Raw genomic sequence first — 20,179 nt, 5'->3', positions numbered from 1 at the left:
GACTATAAACCACTCATAATCACTACACTAACTTTTAAAATAGATAAAAAGACACACAAAAGAAATAAATTTGAATTATTTTAAATCTCACTAAAAGTATTAAAAATATTCTTAATTTTCTCCCTAAAATTAAATGGATACAAAGAACCTGTTGGCAGAGGGGGTTTTTTAAAAAAAAATATGACAGGTTTCATTTCTAAAATGAATGCATAAGAAGATAGCAGTAACAAGTTGAACAAGAAAAGCATTTGAAGACACTTGATTCATAAACTTTGACCTAACGTTGAAAGGGACCTGGACATCTGTTCCTGGTTAAGAGGAGAGGGTCCCTATTTTTCTTTAAGTTAACCTACAACATAATATTTTATGAGCTAATTTCTTCACTTAAGAAGTTAACTATTAACCCACTGTTCATATATGTCAATTTCAATTCAATTGGATGGAAACTAATCAAGGAGAAGAAGCAGCCTAGAACTAAGGAGAAACTTCCTGACAGTTAGAACAATTAACCAGTGGAACTACCTGCCTCCAGGAGCTGTGAATGCTCCAAAACTGGAAGTTTTTAAGAAAAGACTGGACAGCCATTTGTCTGAAATGGTATAGGGTTTTCTGCCTGAGCAGGGGGTTGGACTAGATGACCTCCAAGGTCCCTTCCAACTTTACTATTATGATTACGATTCTTTATTTCATACTGGTAAAGAAACCTATATCCCAATAATACTGTGAACAATACTGTTGAAAGTACAGTATATATTTTGGGTCACCCATATCAAGCAAGCCACAAACATAGACTAAATATAATCTACTTGGAAGTAGTAAATTGTAGAAAAGCTAAAAGTACATTTAGCACCAGGACAATGAGAATATAATCAGCTATCCTATCAGCTATCAAATGAGGGCAGAAGACTTATTTATTTATTTATTTATTTATTTTAATTCCATTTATATCCCGCCCTTCTCCGAAGACTCAGGGCGGCTTACAAGCTTAGCAGTAGCCTTCATTCTATGTATATGCCTGCTTATTAGGGCTTTCACACACCCCATCATATTTAAGTATATGATTATAGAATTTATTTATTTATTAATAATTTATTTTGGAGAAGGAAGAGACAAAGAACAGAAGGTTCCCCAAATCAGTCAAATATATATGTTTGATCACTGAACTAGAACTAGTCATTCTGAAAAAATAAACCGCAACAAAGTTAAGTCCTTAAAAAATATTGGTAACAAAGCTACAGTTCATAAAAAAGCTTTTAAAAATTGATGCAGTTAAAGTGATACATGCAGTTTATAATCAGGTATGTAAAAGGCTTACAGTGGCCAAGAACCTGAAAAACATCAGTTTGTACTCCAATACCAAAAAAAGGCAGCACTAAAGAATGTTAAATGTACTGAAGAATTGCACATATCTCCTATACTAGAGAGATAATGCTCAATATTTTGTATTCCTGACCTCGACTATACATGGGAAGAGAATTGCCAGTTGTGAAAAATGGATTCAAAAAAAGACACAGATAACACTAATATCCAGTAGACAGTAGAAAAGGCAGGAGTTCCAAAAAGTCATCCCTTTTTGCTTCATTGATTGTAGAAAGGCTTCTGACTGTAGAATACCCTCAAAAACATGAGTAGATTAGACCATCACATCTGCCAATTGATAAATGTGGAAGCAACAATCAAAACAGAACATGGTGCAACTAAATAGTTCAAAATTGGAAAAAGAGAGTGTCCCAAGGTTGCATAAAATATTTAATTTATATGTACGTATCATGAAATTAAAAGGGACGCGGTGGCTCAGTGGGTTAGGACGCTGAGCTTGTCGATCAGAAGGTGGGCAGTTTGGCGGGTCGAATCCCGAGTGCCGCGTAACAGAGTGAGCGCCTGTTACTCGGCCCAGCTTCTGCCAACCTAGCAGTTCGAAAGCACGTAAAAATGCAAGTAGAAAAATAGGGACCGCTCTGGTGGGAAGGTAACAGCGTTCCGTGCGCCTTTGGCGTCTAGTCATGCCGGCCACATGACCACGGAGATGTCCTCGGACAAGCGCTGGCTCTTCGGCTTTGAAACGGAGATGAGCACCGGCCCCTAGAGTCGGAAAAGACTAGCACGCATGTGCGGGGGAACCTTTACCTTTACCTTATCATGAAATTGCTGGAATAGAAGAAAGTTTATTGAGAAAAACATCAAAACAAATAAGCTATTTATACCAATTTGATAACTGACAATAGGGAAGACCTACATAAGCTCTTGCTGAAGTGAAAGAAGAAAAGCTGGTCTGCTCAATATGCTTTTAAAAAAGATGTACGAAAGATAATGCCAACCCCCCCAATGCCAATACAGGCAGTCCTTGACTTAAAAGCCACAACTGGGACCAGAATTTCCTCACTAAGCTACACAGGGCTCACTTTACCATATTATAATTCCAGAATCACTAAGTGGGAAGAGGAGAGCAGAGTTCACGGTAAGGAGCACAGACAGGGGCACCACAGGCGGTGGGAGAAACCCAAAATAGGATCCACACATCTTGGGAAGGATGCTGCAGTGTATCATGAGCTCAGGGAAGCCAGGGAAAGAATATGATGCAGCTCAGGGATTTCTTGGCACATCACAGCTCTAGGACTGTAAGAAGCTGCTGCCACCCAAAGGTGGCCCAGCAACACAGCACCGGAAACCACAGAAGACAGCACAAAACCACCACACCACAGGAAGCTCCAACAGTGCAGAACAAAGTCACCATGTCCCAGGAAGTGCAAAGGGGCTACTCGGGGCACTGAGTCTCTCTGGCTGCTAGCAATGGTGTAAAACCCAACTCCACCTAGCCCAGCAGTGCAGTGAGAAGGGCCCACTTGGTGCACTGGGAAGCCATAACCACCCCAGCCTAGTCCCAGTCACCGTCACCTTTACACTCTGCCACCCGAGCTGACCTTTGCTGAGACTGTGTTGCAGCTCAGATCCCTGGTCCCTGGCACCCTAGCTGATCTTTGCTGCTGTCTTTCTCCAGCTGCTGAGAAAGCATTCTGGGCCTGGCCCTTCACGAGGAAGCTGCTGGTCATATGAGAGGCCATCTTCCCCGGGTCTCGTGAAGAAATTGCCATGTACAACCTGTGGAAGAAAGCCTCATGTGTCCCCAAGTGTGGGCAAGCTGCCAAGCAATTGAACTTTGATCATGGGAGCCCTGCAACAGCTGTAGCTTCAGAGATCAGTTGTAACTCCTTTCATTCAGCACCACTGTGACTTTGAAAGAATGGTCGTAAGTCGAGGACTATCTATAGATGGGGGGGGAAAGACTAATAATGGACGCTAATGTTCTAGGTTCAACATTTCATAGGTAGGATGACATATCCATCCCATAACAACATGCCTGCTACTTGGGAGAAAGACTATGACAGATCTAGACAAAATGTTAAAGGTATATACAAAGACACATACTGACCTAGTCACAGGTTTCCTAGCTGTAATATATGGTAATGACAGCCTCTGAATGGTGGTGCTAAAAAAAAATATTGTGAGTATCTTGGACTACAAGAAAGAACAAAGGATTGAGCACAAGATGAAGTAAAACTCTAGCCACCTAAAGTTGTGACTCTGAGGCAACTTTTCAATTTGATTTTAAGTGCTTATAAACACACACATTTCCATTCGCACATACTGTAGACTACTCACTGGAAGCACTAACAATGAAACTACCATTTAAGTATTTTGGGCACATAATGGCACAGCAAGTGTCATTAGAAAAGACCACAAATGTGTGGAAAAATTAAAGGCAATAGGAAAAAAAGCACAATAGAAAACAAGATGGCTAGATGGCTTGTATCACGGATGATACAAGCAGAAGCTTACAAGGTCACAGAGAATCAATTACGGTACTAATAAAAACAGTCTAAGCAAAATTAAAACCACTGGGTCACAAAGAGCTGGAAGTGACTGCTCAACTATCCAGAACAAAAGTTCTATTTAATGCTTAAGATGAGGAAAATGTCAAGAACATGAGCTACTGTTTTCCATAATGATTAGACTCAAAGCCGGCTGGCTGACTTTAGGTCAATCACTCAGGATTGTTGTTCTGGGGAAAATTGGAGGAGGAAGGTGTTTGTCATCTTGAGTTACTTATAATAAAAGTAATAAAGATAGGGGGAAAATGAATAAAATAAAAAATATACCGTATATTGTACTTATAGTGATTTGCTTTGCTGTAGCTACTAGCATGTTGTGCAAACTCCACTAATTGTACATGTAGTGTGGTTTTGTTTCTTGCATGAGCTCACCCAATTATCATTTATGCAATAATTATACTTAAGCAAACTGCAGCTTGGGTTATTGTGCAATTCATATAGTATTTACAGAAACACTTAATTTACAGTGCCCTTCTTCATCTGAATTCTCACAGCCATCCTGAAAGTTTGCTTAGCCTGAGATTTAGTATTCTCAATAAAGTTCATGGCTAGATAAGTTACCTGGGTTTATTCTAAAAAAACTACTTCAGCTTTCCTTCTTTGCTTTACAGACCTGCAAAGGTTGTAAATTCAAGGATTGGTTGCAAGGTTATTTTTTCATTACATCCTATGAACAGTCATTAAAATGAGACAATCACTAAATGAGGAGTACCTGAACATGCCTAATAGAATGCTTTATATAATTCTAAACTCTGTAATGATTGAATTCGATTCTTGTGTGACACTTTTCAAATCAGGTTTAAATGTAGCTTCATTTTTTTGCAAAATACTGGCAAAAAGTAACATGATGAAACAGTGGTCCAGCAATTTAAAAGTGTTATCAAACTAAGAAATTCACTACAGGTATCTTGATTCTGCTCCTGCCTTTCAGAGGCTCAAACAAACCAGTTCCCTCTCTTCCTCATTTTCTCACATACATGCAAACATTTACAAAAGAAACAGCAACATTCAGATTTAAATACTTATCAAAGAGATAGTGAGAAATCTACACAGTTCACTGCTTAAAGTTTGGGGTTAGTACTTTACACCCCAAGGAACAAGATGTAAAGTCACTTTGGATATTATTTGTAAATGCAGTTACCAATGTAAAAGTAAAGAAATTATCATGCTAACCTAAAAAAAAATTTTTATTTATACATATAAACAGTTCTCAAGTTTTTAAAAGCATTGATTAAAAACCCTCCATCCTGCATTACTCTTGTATGTGTTATGTATAGAATGCTGATTTATTTCAGTTTTTCAATTTACAACAATTAAAATGGTCTTCAAAATCTCAGCCAGTACACATGCCAGATGCTTTTCCCATTAACAGATTTAAGTTACTAAAGCGGGACTTATTAGGGTAGCATTTGATTCAATTTTGTTACGGTTCTATCTAAGGAGATAAATCACACTGTAAAAAAGAATACAAGAATACAGTATCTTTTCTCAAAGGGAAGAACCCCCTCATTTTTTATCTAGCATTAGAAAGGGCCATTGTTAAGGCTATGATTCAGACACGAATAGCCATGTAAAGATTTGATGAATACCTACCTAATCGCTGTATAAACAAGAATGGGCCAAACCTATGGGAAAATATGTACTTTTCCCATCTGGTGAATGGTTACTAAGGCAAACAGGGTGGATTTTTTTTCCCTCCCACCTCTTGAAGAAAGGTGGGTGGTGACGAAAGAAATCCACCCTAAATTTCTTTTGAAAGAAAGCTTAAACCTGCCTCCAAATGCAATCTTCATGTTGCACTAAAGGATGAGGTAACTACACTCTGCAAAATATTTTAACACTGGATTTTTCATTATTTTGATTTTTTTAATTTATAATTTCAATATATATCCTGCCTTTCTATACACTATTGTTGAGTAAAGCAAATTTTTATAAAATAAAAAATCCTGCCAGTAAGACAAACGGTCAAAGGTCAACTAGATACAGGTAATCCATGACTTGCAACCATTCATTTAGTGGCTGCTCACATTTAAAATGGCACTGAAAAAAAGTGACATGACCAGTTTTCACACTTAACAACTGTTGCAGCATCTTCGTGGTCACGTAATCAAAATTTGGGTGCTTGGCAACTGGCATGTATTCATGACACTTGTGCTGTCCCAGGGTCATGTAACCACCATTTGTAACCTTCCCAGCCAGCTTCCAACAAGCCAGGTTAGGGGGGGAGCCACATTAGCTTAATAACTGAATGATTCACTTAATGACTGCTGTGATTTGCTTAACAACTGTGGCAAAAAAAAGTTCATAAAAGAAGACAAAACAGAAATTTTGGGCTCAATTGTGATTGTAAGTTGAGGGCTACATGAAATGTTAGTGGTCTTTTAATGGCCATCATCATCATTAAAGGTTGAGTTACAAAATCAGGGGAACACTTGAAATCTTTAACCATTTTCTTTTATCTTACAGAAGAGAACAAGTTTGGAGCAACAGGGGAAAAACCAGACACAGGAGAGGATGCTAAGTTATCCATTCGGAAACAATTTTTCAACCACAGTTGTTCCTGTGGACTTTTCGAACACCAACCAAAGAGGGAACTCAAGATCCAAACAAGCAAATGGAAGATTGGCAGGAGTTTGAAATCACATCCAATTTGAAATCACATCCAAGCCTTGGTGGAGCAGTGGGCTAATGCCTCCTTAAGTAACACCAGCCGCCTGCAATTAGTGCAGGTTTGCATCCCACCAGGCTCAAGGTTGACTCAGCCTTCCATCCTTCCGAGGTAGGTAAAATGAGGACCCAGATTGTTGGGGGCAATTAAGCTGACTTTGTAATAATGCCGCTGGGGGGTGGTGAAAGCCCTAATAAGCAGGCATATACATAGAATGAAGGCTATTGCTAAGCACATTTGATTTGTGCTTAGATTGTAAGCCGCCCTGAGTCTTCGGAGAAGGGCAGGATATAAATGGGATTACAATTAAAAAAAATTGCAACCTAATAGGGTTGTTAAAAAGGGATTTGATTTAATGTTAGAATTCCCAAAGGTTGCCTAAGGTTGCCAAAATACCTGCTGATACCTCTTTTGGTACACTACAAGTGGCCAGCCATAAAGAAAACTGCTAGCTTCCTTACAGCACAGTGGAGTATTTTTGGAAATAGGCAGGCCTGTTTAAAAACAATTCTGGTATACTAATACTTTATTTACAAATATGTCCTTCCCTTCATTGCCAACTCTTTTGTAAATTAGGAAGGCCTTACCTCAGAATTATTTCAAAAATTGATTTGTTAAGGTTTATATCCTGCCTTTCCATGAGTAGCTCACCATTCCAAACATGCATTCAAGTGAAATCAGGCAGGACATGAATGAATGAATGAATGAATGAATGAATGAATGAATGAATGAATGGAAATAAATCTCACACCAAGCCATCACTGGTATTAAATAGAATTGGAACTCATTCAGGCTTATTTTTTCAAGCTTTTTCAGTATAAAAGAGACAAGATTTATTTTGTTTTGTGAAAAAAGTGCAGGCATCAACTGTTGATAAATCTGAACACGGCTACTGCACTACACCTCTTATGAAAATGAGAATTAGCTCTTTATAATTTGATTTGCCGTGCCAACCCAAGGCTGCCTCTGTTTAGAGAAAGGGAAAAGAAGTTCAGAAGAGAAAGCAAAGCTTGAACATGAAGGAGCTATTTGAAAAAATCACCAGGGGCTGGAATTTGGAGTCACTTTCTATTAATTACATAAAAATGAAGAGCCGATCCCTCTGCTTTATTGGCTGTGGAATTCTGGAACAGAATCCTTGGAACACTGAAGAGAGTGGAATTATAACAGTCTCCTTTTGAATTACAAGACCAAGGACCGGATCAATAAGACCATTTCTAGGATTGCCCAAATATTTTCCACTTCTATTTCTTCCCATACATGCGATCATCCCAACACAGAAAAGGAGACTATTTCAAAATATTACAATGGTTTTCACTGACAAGAAATTTCTCCTTGCAGAATTTCTTGCAGAAGCAGACTAAAGAGACATATTGATCGAAACCAGATGCTGCCATTCATAAGACATTTAATTAACCCATTTCAAAAGTGTGACAATCAACCAGAGGTTGGTAAATCTCATACAGGAAGTCCTCACTTAGTGACCATTGTTTCAGAGACCATTCAAAATGACAACAGTGTTGAATAAAGAGATTTAGGATCTGTGCCCTAAGTACAGGTAATCCTTGATTTATGACCGCAATTGAGCCCTACCTTTCTGTTGCTAAATGAGACATTTGTTAAGTGAATTTCGCCCCATTTCATGAACTTTCTTGGCACAGTTGTTAAGTGAATCACAGCAGTTGATAAGTTAGCAGCCTGGCTGTTAAATGAATATGGCTTCCCCATTCATTTTGCTTGTCTAAAGGTCGCAAAAAGGAATCACATGACCTTGGGGCACAGCAACGGTCATAAGTATGAACCAGTTGCCAAGCATCTGAATTTTGATCACATGATGATCCTAAGGTCGTAACTGTGAAAAACTGTCATAAGTCTTTTTTTTCCAGTGCTGTTGTAACTTTGAACAGTCACTAAATGAACTGCTGTAGGTTGAGGACTATCTGTTCAGCCATCACAGCATCTCTGCCGTCACATGATGAACTGAGGTGCTTGCAGTCCATCCACCCTTACAACCACAGGGTGCTACTGCAACTTCCACCACCCGCCTATCTCTCCTCCACAACACCAGGCCCACCAGTGCATGCACAGCTACCCCAGTCCAGCCTTCTCCCCGTCTAGGAGGCCACAGGCAGTTACAGGCCCACCAGTGCCCACAAAGTGCCCCACTAAACCTCACTCTTTCTCTGCAGCTGCTGACATTCTCCCAATCGTTCGGAAAAATCTCCTTCTTGCCTTCCGAAGGACCGTGAGAATGGTGCCTGCTTTTGTGGCGCTTCAGGAGCCTCCATCTGAGAAGGCCACCTCCAAAGGAGGCTTCCAAAGCACCACAAGGGCAGGCATCATTCTCACAATCATCTGGAAGGCTTCTGAGAGTCCAGCTCCTGTTGTAGTCCTTAAGGGTTACCTGTACAGCCTTTAAAACCCTTTTTGTGGCCTCTGGAGTCCTTGAGGAACATGCTGCCAACATTCAGAAGCACAAATAACAATAGCACGACTTTCTGCTGATTTGGGGCAAGGCAGAAAACAAAACACAGCACAGTTGATGAGCTCTCACTTTGAAAGCTTTAAATGTATTAAAAAAATAATCTTTCCCACTCCAAAAAAGGAAATTCCATCCTTTCCACCTATCACCTGCTGCTCTTGGTATGCCAAACAATAATTTTATTAGAAAGTACAGCCCTGCCCACAGAAAACAAATGCTCACTGTTGAATAAAGTGAGTCAAACTGTTGTTATCTACACTTTATTAATTTACTGATTAAAATCACATAGTTCTCAAAGTGGCACTATCCTAAAGAGACTAGGGTGGCATATTTCACGCTTTCTTGCCCTCATTTTAAGATGCAATTTCCTCCTGTTTGGGCAAATAATATATAATACTTCGTATTATTTTACAGTTTTCTTACTCTTCAGTATTTAGGTGTTCTTGCTTAGCAATTTGTTCATGTGTTTATTTTGCTCTAATAAATGCATTTCATTGCGTTTTGTTGTATAATTATATCACATATTTTGGTTTCTAAAACCAACACCCTAAATAGATTAAGATAGTAATCTTGAAGTCCCAATATTATCAAAAATTGCAGCTGACACCTGAAAATGTCAAAATGCAAATTTGGTGTCCAATGGAGATCTGTTCAAGAAAAATTGAAGGCCATCTCTGCCAAGTCATAAAGGAACATGACAAAAATGTTATTTCTCTTCACACAGCTGATCTGAGAGAGATAAGGGACTGAGAGCGACACTCTCTAGCAAAAAGCAGTTTTCAAAAGAAATCTAATTGCATCCAATTCAGACAATTTGCCATATGCCAAACTTTGGATGACTTTAAGTTTTAATCAACTGGCATAAAATACCAGTTATTTGTACCCAATCTCTGCCTAAGAATTTAGACAATACACTGTATTTTCTTAGGATATTTATTTCTATAATCAGCCTACCATTTATATGTTGGAAGTGGCTACTTTTAAACACAATTAAATAAGTCTATCATAAGGCTAAGATTCTGTAACTGCTCTTCCCAGTCGTAACCTATGCCAGTGAAAGCTGAAGCCATCAAATCTGCTGGAAAAAAATGTCCCTTTGAATTTCAGTGCTATAGAAAATTGACTAAGAATACCTAGGAAAAGCAAGAAGAACAAATCTCAACACTAGATTCTGGAAGCACTAATAATGAAGCTAAAACTGAAATATTCTGGACACATAACATGATAGAAAGAGACATTGGAAAAAACCAGAAATTTAGAAAAATTGAAGACAATAAAAATAGATCAATGGAACACTTAATTGTTTAGACCCAATTAATGCTGATTGACAATCAATCAATTACGTCCATCAGATCACAAAGATGAAAATGAGCAAATAAATGAATAAATCATGTCTGTCCTCCCAAGTTATGATTCTTAAAAATACTTTTTGTTTTTATAAAAATCATAGTTATTGGAAGATTTTTTTAGAAATGGTCACATACACTCATAAATTACTTTAATAAACTTTGGAGCCTGCTAAATTCTTCCACAGAATCCTGCAAATATGGAGATAATTCTGTCCTTACTTAAACAGCAATAGCATTTGGACTTTTCATATTTAAAGCCCTCTCTAAGGGATTTACAGATTCAGCACATTGCCACCAACAATCTGGGTCCTCATTTTACCAACCTCGGAAGGAGGGAAGGTTGAGTCAACCTTGAGCCAGTCAGGATCAAACTCCTGGCAGTTGGCAGAGTTAGCCTGCAATATTGCATTCTAATCACTGTGCCATCATGGCTCATTTAAATTTGGTCCCAGTGCCAGCAGCTCTGGAATGTGATGATTTCCTCATCAGAATATTTCTGAAAATCAATAAAGAAATTAGATGGACTATTGTAGCCGTAAGCAGTGAAATCGCCTAGCTTACAGAATGGGTAAAAATGGCTGTAATTATATTTAATGGAAGCCAAGGAAGCAGAGATCACAATCAAGTAAGTGTATTAACCTAGCATTAGATCAGGCAGAAATTCAATATGTCATCTACAAAAATGATCTTCGAATACTTTGTCTCTCCCCTTTTAAAAAATTATATTTTACACTACATTGCAAACTTGAACATGAAATTAACTGTTCCTACCTTGCATAGCTTGCTGTAATCCATATTTCATTCAAAAATATGGAGAGAGGAGTAGAATACATATTTTTATACATTCCCAACAGAACCCATTTTAAGCACTCAAATAACCTAAATTAAACACTCCCAACTCTAGAAGCAGGAACAGAGTACATTTCTACCTTCTGAGTTCTCTAAAATGAGACGCCTCAGTTCAACAACAAAAACATAAACTACCATTAAAATTTAGTGGTGCTATTTCATTAGAAATATAATGGTGAGTTGTGTTTGTACATAAAAACATGTTTTAAATGAAGTTGTCAGTGCTAAGATTGTTAGTAGTCAGCATTTATAACATTTGATTTAGCTGTTGGTTTTAAAAACCATATGGTGGTGGTGGGGTTTTGTTCACAATATAAAACCAACATTAATTCAAAGTCTGCCTTTCAAACCTGGAGGGGAAAATATGAAGAAACATAAACACAAAACACTGAGATGCATTTTGCCATTGAATCCCTACAAATCTCAGAAATTCATATACAGGTGATACACACAGACAGACAGATACACACACACACACACACACACACACACACACACACACACACAAACTGAAGACACCTCCACTTTTAGACAACCACTGTAGAAGGAAAAACCAGCAAGTATACTAATTCTGTAATTCCTCTCCAGACAAGGAGTGAACTTGAGATTGCCCACATGTGCTCCATATAGTTGTTCACTGAAAGAAGTCCACAAAAAAACAGTCTCTGATGAGTTTAGAGCTCTGGGAAGCAAGGAAATAGCCGTGTTGTCTTGCTCCAACCACTACTGGCACTGTAGGACGCTGGTTTGGTATACTTTCTTTTCTAAACACTTTTAGAAATTGCTTGTTAATCGCTTTTCAGCTATTAGGAACCTATGGGTCAATGTGTTTTGCAGCAAAATAAGGGTTCCTTCAATCCTTGGTGAAAGAAACTTAATACAAGTTCAACAACTTAAAGAAAAAACCCTGGAATAAAGAGCCAAAAGGTGAACAAAATACTGATTTTTTATAAGCTAAAGGTATAAAATGTGAGCATGTGGAGCTGACCCACGCACCCCGCACCCGCTTACCTTGCAGCCAGGCCTCTCCTCGCCAGCCCACTTCTTCTGCAGTGTCTTCAGCAATTCTGCCTGCATTTCACAGTTACAGGACTTGCCGGAAGGCCTGTGCAGCCAAGAACCAAGCTATGGATTAAATTCATACCTTGGTTCTTGGCTGCATAGGCCTTCCAGAAAGGCCTGACTGCAAAATGCAGGCCAGAATGCAGATGCAGAAAGAAGCTGCTCCTTCGGCCCCAGAAGAAGTGGACCCTCTGGGCTGGGCTGTCGGTGCCAGAGGTGAGTAAAACATCCCCCCAAAAGAAGACATGGTACCTCTTTTGGAGGCAATAATAATAATAACAAGACCCGGTCTTATTTTCAGGGAAACACGGGTAGTTATTGACTTACCACCATTTGTTTAGTGACCATTTAAAGTTACAACAGCACTAAGAAAAGGATTTATAACTGGTTCTCATTTTGTACAACTGTTACAGCCTCCCCATGATCAGGTTATCAAAGTTTGGGTACTTGGCAATTAGCATGTAGGAGAAGAGAAGGCAGAGCCAAGAGAGGACTCAGCCTAGAATCATTAGGTTCCCACAAACAGTACAAGTCCAGTCCCCTTTGAATTCCGTTAACCCTATCTTATACCAATTTAGTGCTGATTGTTAGTTGACCAGATTCTTGGTATAAGTTTGAGCAATAATCTCAGTCAAAGGACAAAGCAGTGTTCTCATATATTCTATTAGTATTAGACCTTAGAGTAATCCTGTATTACTATTATTTAAATCAGAAAGAACCCAGTTTGTAACAGAAACGTCTCAAGTAGATTATTTCTGCAATATTAACCATGCCGATTCAAAAGGCTGACGACATTCACAAGTTAACTAGGAATCATGTTAAATTGCTCCGGCTAATAAACACTGCAAATTAGCCTTATTATACTAAAACATTATTGCTAAAATTTGCCCATTTCTCACACATTTTCTTCTGGTGTGCCATTAGTGTTATAGCAGGTGAAGGGTAAAGCTGCTATATGAGCAGAGAATAGGAGAGTATTTACCTTCATAGGAAATGAAAGTATATGTTTCATGTAATTTGCTTCAACGCAAAATGAAACAATATCAAATTTATATGGTAGCCTATGTTGTGTATACATTATAAAAGGAATGCTTATTATTAAGCATTCCTTTACAGTGAAGCTAATAATTCTTTTTATACCTGCTCATTTTAGTGTAAATAACGTAGGTAATCCTTTTCTTAGAGTGAATATATTTATTCCCTACAGCCAAAAACACAGTAAGTGATTCCATTACATCTGATTATTCCTTGTAGCTCACTTTTATAGCTCTAGGCCAGACATGTCAAACTCGTGACGTCACACAACATATCGGGACTGTTTTGCTATTGCCGGCAATGGGGTGGGCATGGCTTCCACTTGACGCTTCCGGCCCACGGGCTGGCAGTTTGACACCCCTGCTGTAGGCAGTTTTGACTTAGAACTCTTCTTGTCTCCACAAACTAAATTCAAAACCTATTCCCAGTTTGAGATGGAAGATTTAGACTGCCCTTGTCCTGATCTCTAGAATCTATAATAATGACTTCTGTCTGCCAACACAAGATTAGCAGCTGTAGGGAACCTCTTGTCTATCAGAACAACCCATTTCTATGGCAAGAAAAAAAACAGCAATGCCAGAAGATACTTTTGCTTGCTGCAGTCATGGGGTCAGACTAAACAAAGTCAAAAACATGGACCTACTGACCCTTGGAGCAAAGAAGTTCTTCATGCAACAAAGACATGACAGGTGATAATAAATATTGGAATTTCTCCAATTGTCCGTGAAGGTAGTTGGGATTTCTCACGATTAATATCAAACAGGTTGGACCACACATAGGTCACTAGGTTAGATTCTTAATGTCTGTTTTCATATTTCAGGGGGAAAATCCTACTGAGTTGCATCTATAATATTAGTCTACACACTGAACAAGACATATTACAGTATACGATAAGAGAGAGACAGTTTAGTGTAGTGTTAAGGCATAAGGCTACAAACCAAGTGATTGTGCATAAGAGTTGTGCCTTAGGCAAAAAAAAACAAAAACAACTGCTGGTGACTTTGGGCTAGTTAGCGTCTCTCACTCTAGGAAGGTGGCAATGGCAAACCACTTTTAAAACTGCCATTAAAAATGCAGGAACTTGCCCAGGGTCAAGACTGATTTGAAAGCACAAAGGAAAAAAACAAGATAATAACGGAATAGATCTACAATGCTGAAAAACTGTATCACTGATAAGCATGTATTGTATGTCTGTCCATGAACTCTCTGCCTTTTGAACACACTTCAGCAAGAATGGAGAAAACACTGTATTATTTCTGCCTATTTCTGTCGTCTACAGTTTCATAAAGAAAATCACTAATGAGCATATTCTTAATGAAGAGTTAAGCTTTCTCCGTTGCTATAGCCAGATTACAATAGAAATAGAACTTTAATTAAGATAGCACTCCAAAGTATAAAAAGGTAAAGGTAAAGGTTCCCCTGCACATGCGTGCTAGTCGTTTCCAACTCTAGGGGCCGGTACTCATCTCCGTTTCAAAGCCGAAGAGCCAGCGCTTGTCCGAGGATGTCTCCGTGGTCATGTGGCCAGCATGACTAGATGCCAAAGGCGCACGGAACGCTGTTACCTTCCCACCGTAGTGGTCCCTATTTTTCTACTTGCATTTTTACGTGCTTTTGAACTGCTAGGTTGGCAGAAGCTGGGACGAGTAACAGGCACTCACTCTGTTACACGGCACTCGGGATTTGACCCGCCAAACTGCCGACCTTCTGATCGACAAGCTCAGCATCCTAACCCACTGAGCCACCACATCCCTTATTCCAAAGTATATTTTATCTTTAAAAAAGTTAATCAGTCACATGATTCTGTGCTTTCTTGTCTTTCTCATGTGGCACTGCAGTTTCAGAATTTCTTGCTCAGTTAAGATGCTTTCTTAATTTCCCACCTTTCTTGCAGATTTATTTTATATAATGAAAATAATTCTATATCACTATTCTGAGTACTGTTAAAATAATGTATTCAATTCAAAATAGTCACATAGTACAGCAATGAAATATATTAAAAAACATTAAACCAATAACCATTTAGAGGATACATTAAAAAGATGCAACTTGGCACTTTTTCAGAAAGTAATAAGAGTAAGCAACTAACCTGAACTCCAAACATGTCCCATTATGTGTGAGCAATTTAAGTTAACATCTTTTTTCCCCACATGCCTGCTTCTCCTGTAATCTTAAAAACCTGCACAGGTTTATAAGGATTCTGCAAATGGGAAAACATACTACAGCAACTTTTTCTTAATGTACCCACAACATACTCTCAAAATATTAAATATGTCAAAAAGTTTGGGGATACAAAATAGAGGAGAAAAAATAGCCCTATAGAATACCATAAGGCAAACAAACCACGGTGTCAAACAGGTAATCTCTCCCTCTAACCACAGTCCAGTAGAAAAAGCTTGTGCAATCAAAATATAATGTTCCAAAACTTAATTCTGCAGGTTGACCAGAAGCTGTGGCCATCAAGATTAAAATCTGCCAGTAAATCCAAAGGTAATAAAACTGCACCTTTTCCAATGTAGACCATCAAAGTAGTGACAATTCTATAACCTAAGCAAAATTTGATTTAACTTGTAAGATAATTTTTAGCCTAACAAAGAACTTGAATTATAATACTGATACAGTACTGTATAATATAAAGTTAACATATGAATGCTAAGCTTATTTTGTTGCCCAAAATGACAAAGTATGCTTAGCATACTGTACATCCTTCAAACCAGAAAAAAAGAATCAAACCAGATGTTCAACTTCTATTTTAAAGTCAGAGACAAGCCCTTCATTGCAATTTTAGATATCAAACAAATTGCAAAAAGGAGAAGTACACTTCAAGTGAACTGAAGAACTTTTTTTAGCAAATGGAGAAGAAAATCACTGAGCTTTATATCAAAGATAAAAGTAAGACCTCACTACTCATTCTTCTCAGTGCCACCCCGAAAATTATTAATATCTTTCTGGACTGCCCTCTTTTTAGCACTTCAAGTCATTCCATCTACTCTTTGATTTTGATTCACTCTTTGCAGCTTCAAAATGAAAATAATTCAATCAATGTCATATCCCCTCAGTTATTACTAACTATAGACTCACTGCCATCTTAATCATGGCAATATAAATCTTTATTAGCTGTTCATAATTGGTTTTCAGCATGAGTAACTATTCCCCAAAATCAGTTAATGGAAGAGACAGCTTAAGTTACAATAAAATTATTTGTCCTTTAAATCTTTACCTTGTTGTTGCTGCTGCTGCTTAAAACAATGGAGAAATAAAGATATAAAGGAAGTAGGAATTCAAGATAACAAGTTTAGGAAATGAAGAAATAACAAACCATATGCATGCAAAATCAGGAACAAGGGATGCTATTGCCCAATTGCCTATTAAAAATGGCCCCAAAGATAGCCAAGGATACCAATAAAATGATGTATTGGAGTTAAAGGATTCAGTACATGAAAATGTACAAATGGATATAAATAAATAAATAAAATTTGAAAAATAGCCCTAAGAAAATTCTATTTATAGTGACATGTGGAAATGCACATCAGGTGTGTTTTATGCAGAGAAGTGTCACAAATGTAGATTTAACTCAAGACTTGCTGAGACTTCTTCTAATGAAAGTTTTAAACAAGTTCTTGGACAGTAAATAAAGCTATCTATTTTGGACAGTTTAAATATTGCACTCAGTATCATCATAACTGTTAATTATATTTCAACAGTCATTGGAGACGAAGAATTATCATACATCGGTCCACCATAAGAAAATTTTAGAAAGTATTTTAATGTATTTATCACAAAATTTAATTCTATCCAACAATATTGACAGAAAATACTGCATAAGCAGGGCTACTGGATCTAGGCCAGAGCTCCCCAACCTTTCCGGCTTGGCGGCATGGAAAGAAAGGGAGGAGCAGGGAAATGTGCACGCACGCAGCCCACGCATGCATGCACAAATGGGTGAGCAAACAGCAACAGTGCTGGAGTGAGTGCCCACACAAATAGGTTGCATGCACCCGTAGCAGCGTGCTGGCACCTGCATGCAGGCACAAACAGGCCACTAGCGCCCGCGTGATGCTGGTGGCGGTGCTAGCACCATGCATGTGCAAATGGGGCTGCTAGCGCCCATATAGCGGCACTATGAGTGGGGGTAGGCTCGCCAGCTATTCCCATGGCCTGGTGGCCAAGAGACCAAGGTCCAGTACTGGGCCGCAGACCATAGATTGGGGACCCCTGATCTAGGCAGCAAAAATTTAGATGAGGAGCAGTAGATGGTAGCAAAGAGATACAAAAATTCTACCACCTGCCATCTAGTGGTTATCCAAATGTTTGCAAACCTGATCTGTTGGTCCTACTGTAAACGGCTTTTTGAACGGTAGTATTTCTGCAACAAATTACAAGCTCAATCTTTACTACTGAAAATTTTATTTTCCACAACTGCTTTGTTATAAGAAATAGCAATAAGATAGGTGTATGAATAATATATACTCCCTGAACGCTCAGCAGACAAATATTAGTAACATCCATACTGATATTAGGGATAAAATGCTAATACACTCACACTGAATGTTCCTGTAAAGTATGAAATGTTTTTCACAAGACATAGCCTATTGTCTGAAAATCTAAATTGTGCAAATGCAACCTAACTCAAGTTAAGCGTGCAGGAAAAAAGTTGCTCAAACTTTTTCAATATTAAAAAAAACATACAATGCATAACATTCATCCAAGCTAAGGAGTTTGTGGCTCCCCTGATCTTTGTAAAACTACTTTCCAATGAAATAATGGGATTTAAACATCCTAATATTTCACACCATCCCTCAGCAACATTCCCTTGTGGGAAACCAACCCACAAGTTCAGAGAATGAATCTCCACCCTTTTCCTACACCCAAGCTAAAGATATTCGCTACTATCACAAACATTCCCTTATGTATACACAGTGTGATTTTTTTCCCCAAGTCATATCCTGGGGATTTCATTCTTTCAAAAATATTTTTTTGTAAGGAGAAGCCAGTGATCTAGCTATTTACTTGTAAATAAAATGGCAGCTGAATGTAAAAGTGATTCAGTCCCACTTTATTCAAATCACATTATAGGAATTTTGCTTTAATCATATAAATACTACTCAGAAAATATTGCCACAAATTGCGTTATTTCCCTACATGTTCCTTTTCTTGTTCTTCAATGTCAATGGCTTTCTTTAAAATGTTCTTTATATTGGTAAATACTTGTTATCAGAAACAGTTTGGGACGAAAAGAAAGATAATTTTCTATTTGATTTTCCTTAGTAAGATCACATCCATATTGGCTCCCTGTAAACATTTTTTAATACAATGGAAAACCTAAAGAAGTTTAAAACTGTTAAGATTTTCACAGCTATCGTTTCTCACTGTGTGACAAAATGTACCACTTTCAGTACACATAAATGTAATTAAAATGCATACTAATTTTGCTGTGAATTTTAATCATCCGGAACAGGTAGAAATTTGATTTGTGTGCCTGTTTCTGGGAGATAGCTAACTTGTAACATTTATGAACTTCACAGCCACCTGGCATTTGCATCTTTTCCTATTCTCTGTAAACATCAGAATACATTACAGTCATTTAAAGCTACACAGTAAGTATGCGCTATTCATACAACCTTGTCCATTTATTAACCGCACATTGTTAAAAGCTCTGCAAGTATCTAGCATCCCAATCTTTCCCACGCAGCCGGGCAATGAAAAGTGCCACGATTACTTAAGGCCAAACTGATACCTACGAAATCCTAACCCTCAAGAGGATGATCAACAGGAAGGAATCTTATCACAGGTTTTAAAGGAGCCTGGATTTCTCACCACTAAAAATACAAAGTCGAGACTTTGGGTTCCAAGGATCCAGTCTTAAAATCTGTTCCGATTACCTGTCTTCAAAGGCTGAAGTAGGCTATTTTAACTTCCACGTTTGCTCCGCACCCGAGCAAACAAGCCAGGTTAGCCATGACATCTCTTTAATCACGGGGAAAGAAAGGGTCGAACGGTAAGGCAAGCAAGCCCAGATGCACACACCCTGGGAACACGATGACTCCACGTACAAAAGGACGAATGCGCCCATAAATCGCGACCTCCTCCTCATCCATACACCACGCCAGAGACCTCCGTGCACAGTTCGGCCCAGAAAAGGATGAGCTTTGCAACCAGCACACCGATACCCGTCGATGAATTTAGCAAGGTTGCTAACTTCGGGAGGGGTGCAACGTGGGGTGCAACTGTGAGACAGCCGGGGGGGGGAGAGAGAGAGAGAGGCAGGAAAGGCTTGGAAATCGCGAGGGGGATGGGACGGCGAGGCGGGGAGGGGTCGAGGGGGGGCTCCATCCTTCGGACCGGCTCGACCCCCCCCCTTTTTTTTAAAAAAAAAAAAAGGAGCTGCTTCCCTGCGCGCGCCGGGGCTCCTCACCTGGTCTATGGGTAGCCGAATGGCGTTGCTGAGCGGCTGCAGCAGCGTGGAGCCTGTGGTGCTGGTGGCCATGGCGGAGAAGGCGCTCCCCCCTCCCCAAGCCTGGGGCCAAGCCAAGATGATAAAGAGCGAGAGAGGGAAAGGGAGAAGGTCCAGCGGCCGCCACCGCTCCCCTCCCTTCTGCCTCAGAACATCAAGAAGAGCGGCAGCGGCAGCAGAAGGGTAGAGGCAGCGCGAAAAAACGCCCCAACCCCGAGTGGCGGCAGCAGCAGCGGCGGCGGCGTGACAAGAAGAAGGCAGCAAAACTCGCCCGGGCAAGTGACGGCTTCCCTGACCAATCCCGAGGCAGCTCCGGCCCCAAGCCATCGAGAAGAGGCGGGACCGATCGACCCACCCCACCCCCCCTCCCCGACCGAGGCGGAGCCCGGC

General features: G+C 39.2%; 1 protein-coding gene across 1 annotated transcript in view; it reads right to left on the bottom strand.

Annotated features, from left to right (window-relative positions):
- The window catches only part of MBOAT2 (membrane bound glycerophospholipid O-acyltransferase 2), a 95,677-nt gene extending 75,724 nt beyond the window's left edge, over nt 1-19,953 (bottom strand). Inside the window, exon 1 of the mRNA XM_083352591.1 lies at nt 19,751-19,953. Within this exon, the coding sequence (XP_083208717.1) occupies nt 19,751-19,822 (72 nt within the window). The 5' untranslated portion in view covers nt 19,823-19,953. The remainder of the gene's footprint in view (nt 1-19,750) is intronic.
- Nucleotides 19,954-20,179: the final 226 nt, after the last annotated feature.

Source organism: Vipera ursinii, assembly GCF_947247035.1.
Source record: "Vipera ursinii genome assembly, chromosome: 1".
Taxonomy (NCBI): domain Eukaryota; kingdom Metazoa; phylum Chordata; class Lepidosauria; order Squamata; family Viperidae; genus Vipera; species Vipera ursinii.
The sequence above is the reverse complement of the archived record's forward strand: the minus strand, read 5'-3'. Positions and strand labels throughout refer to the sequence as shown.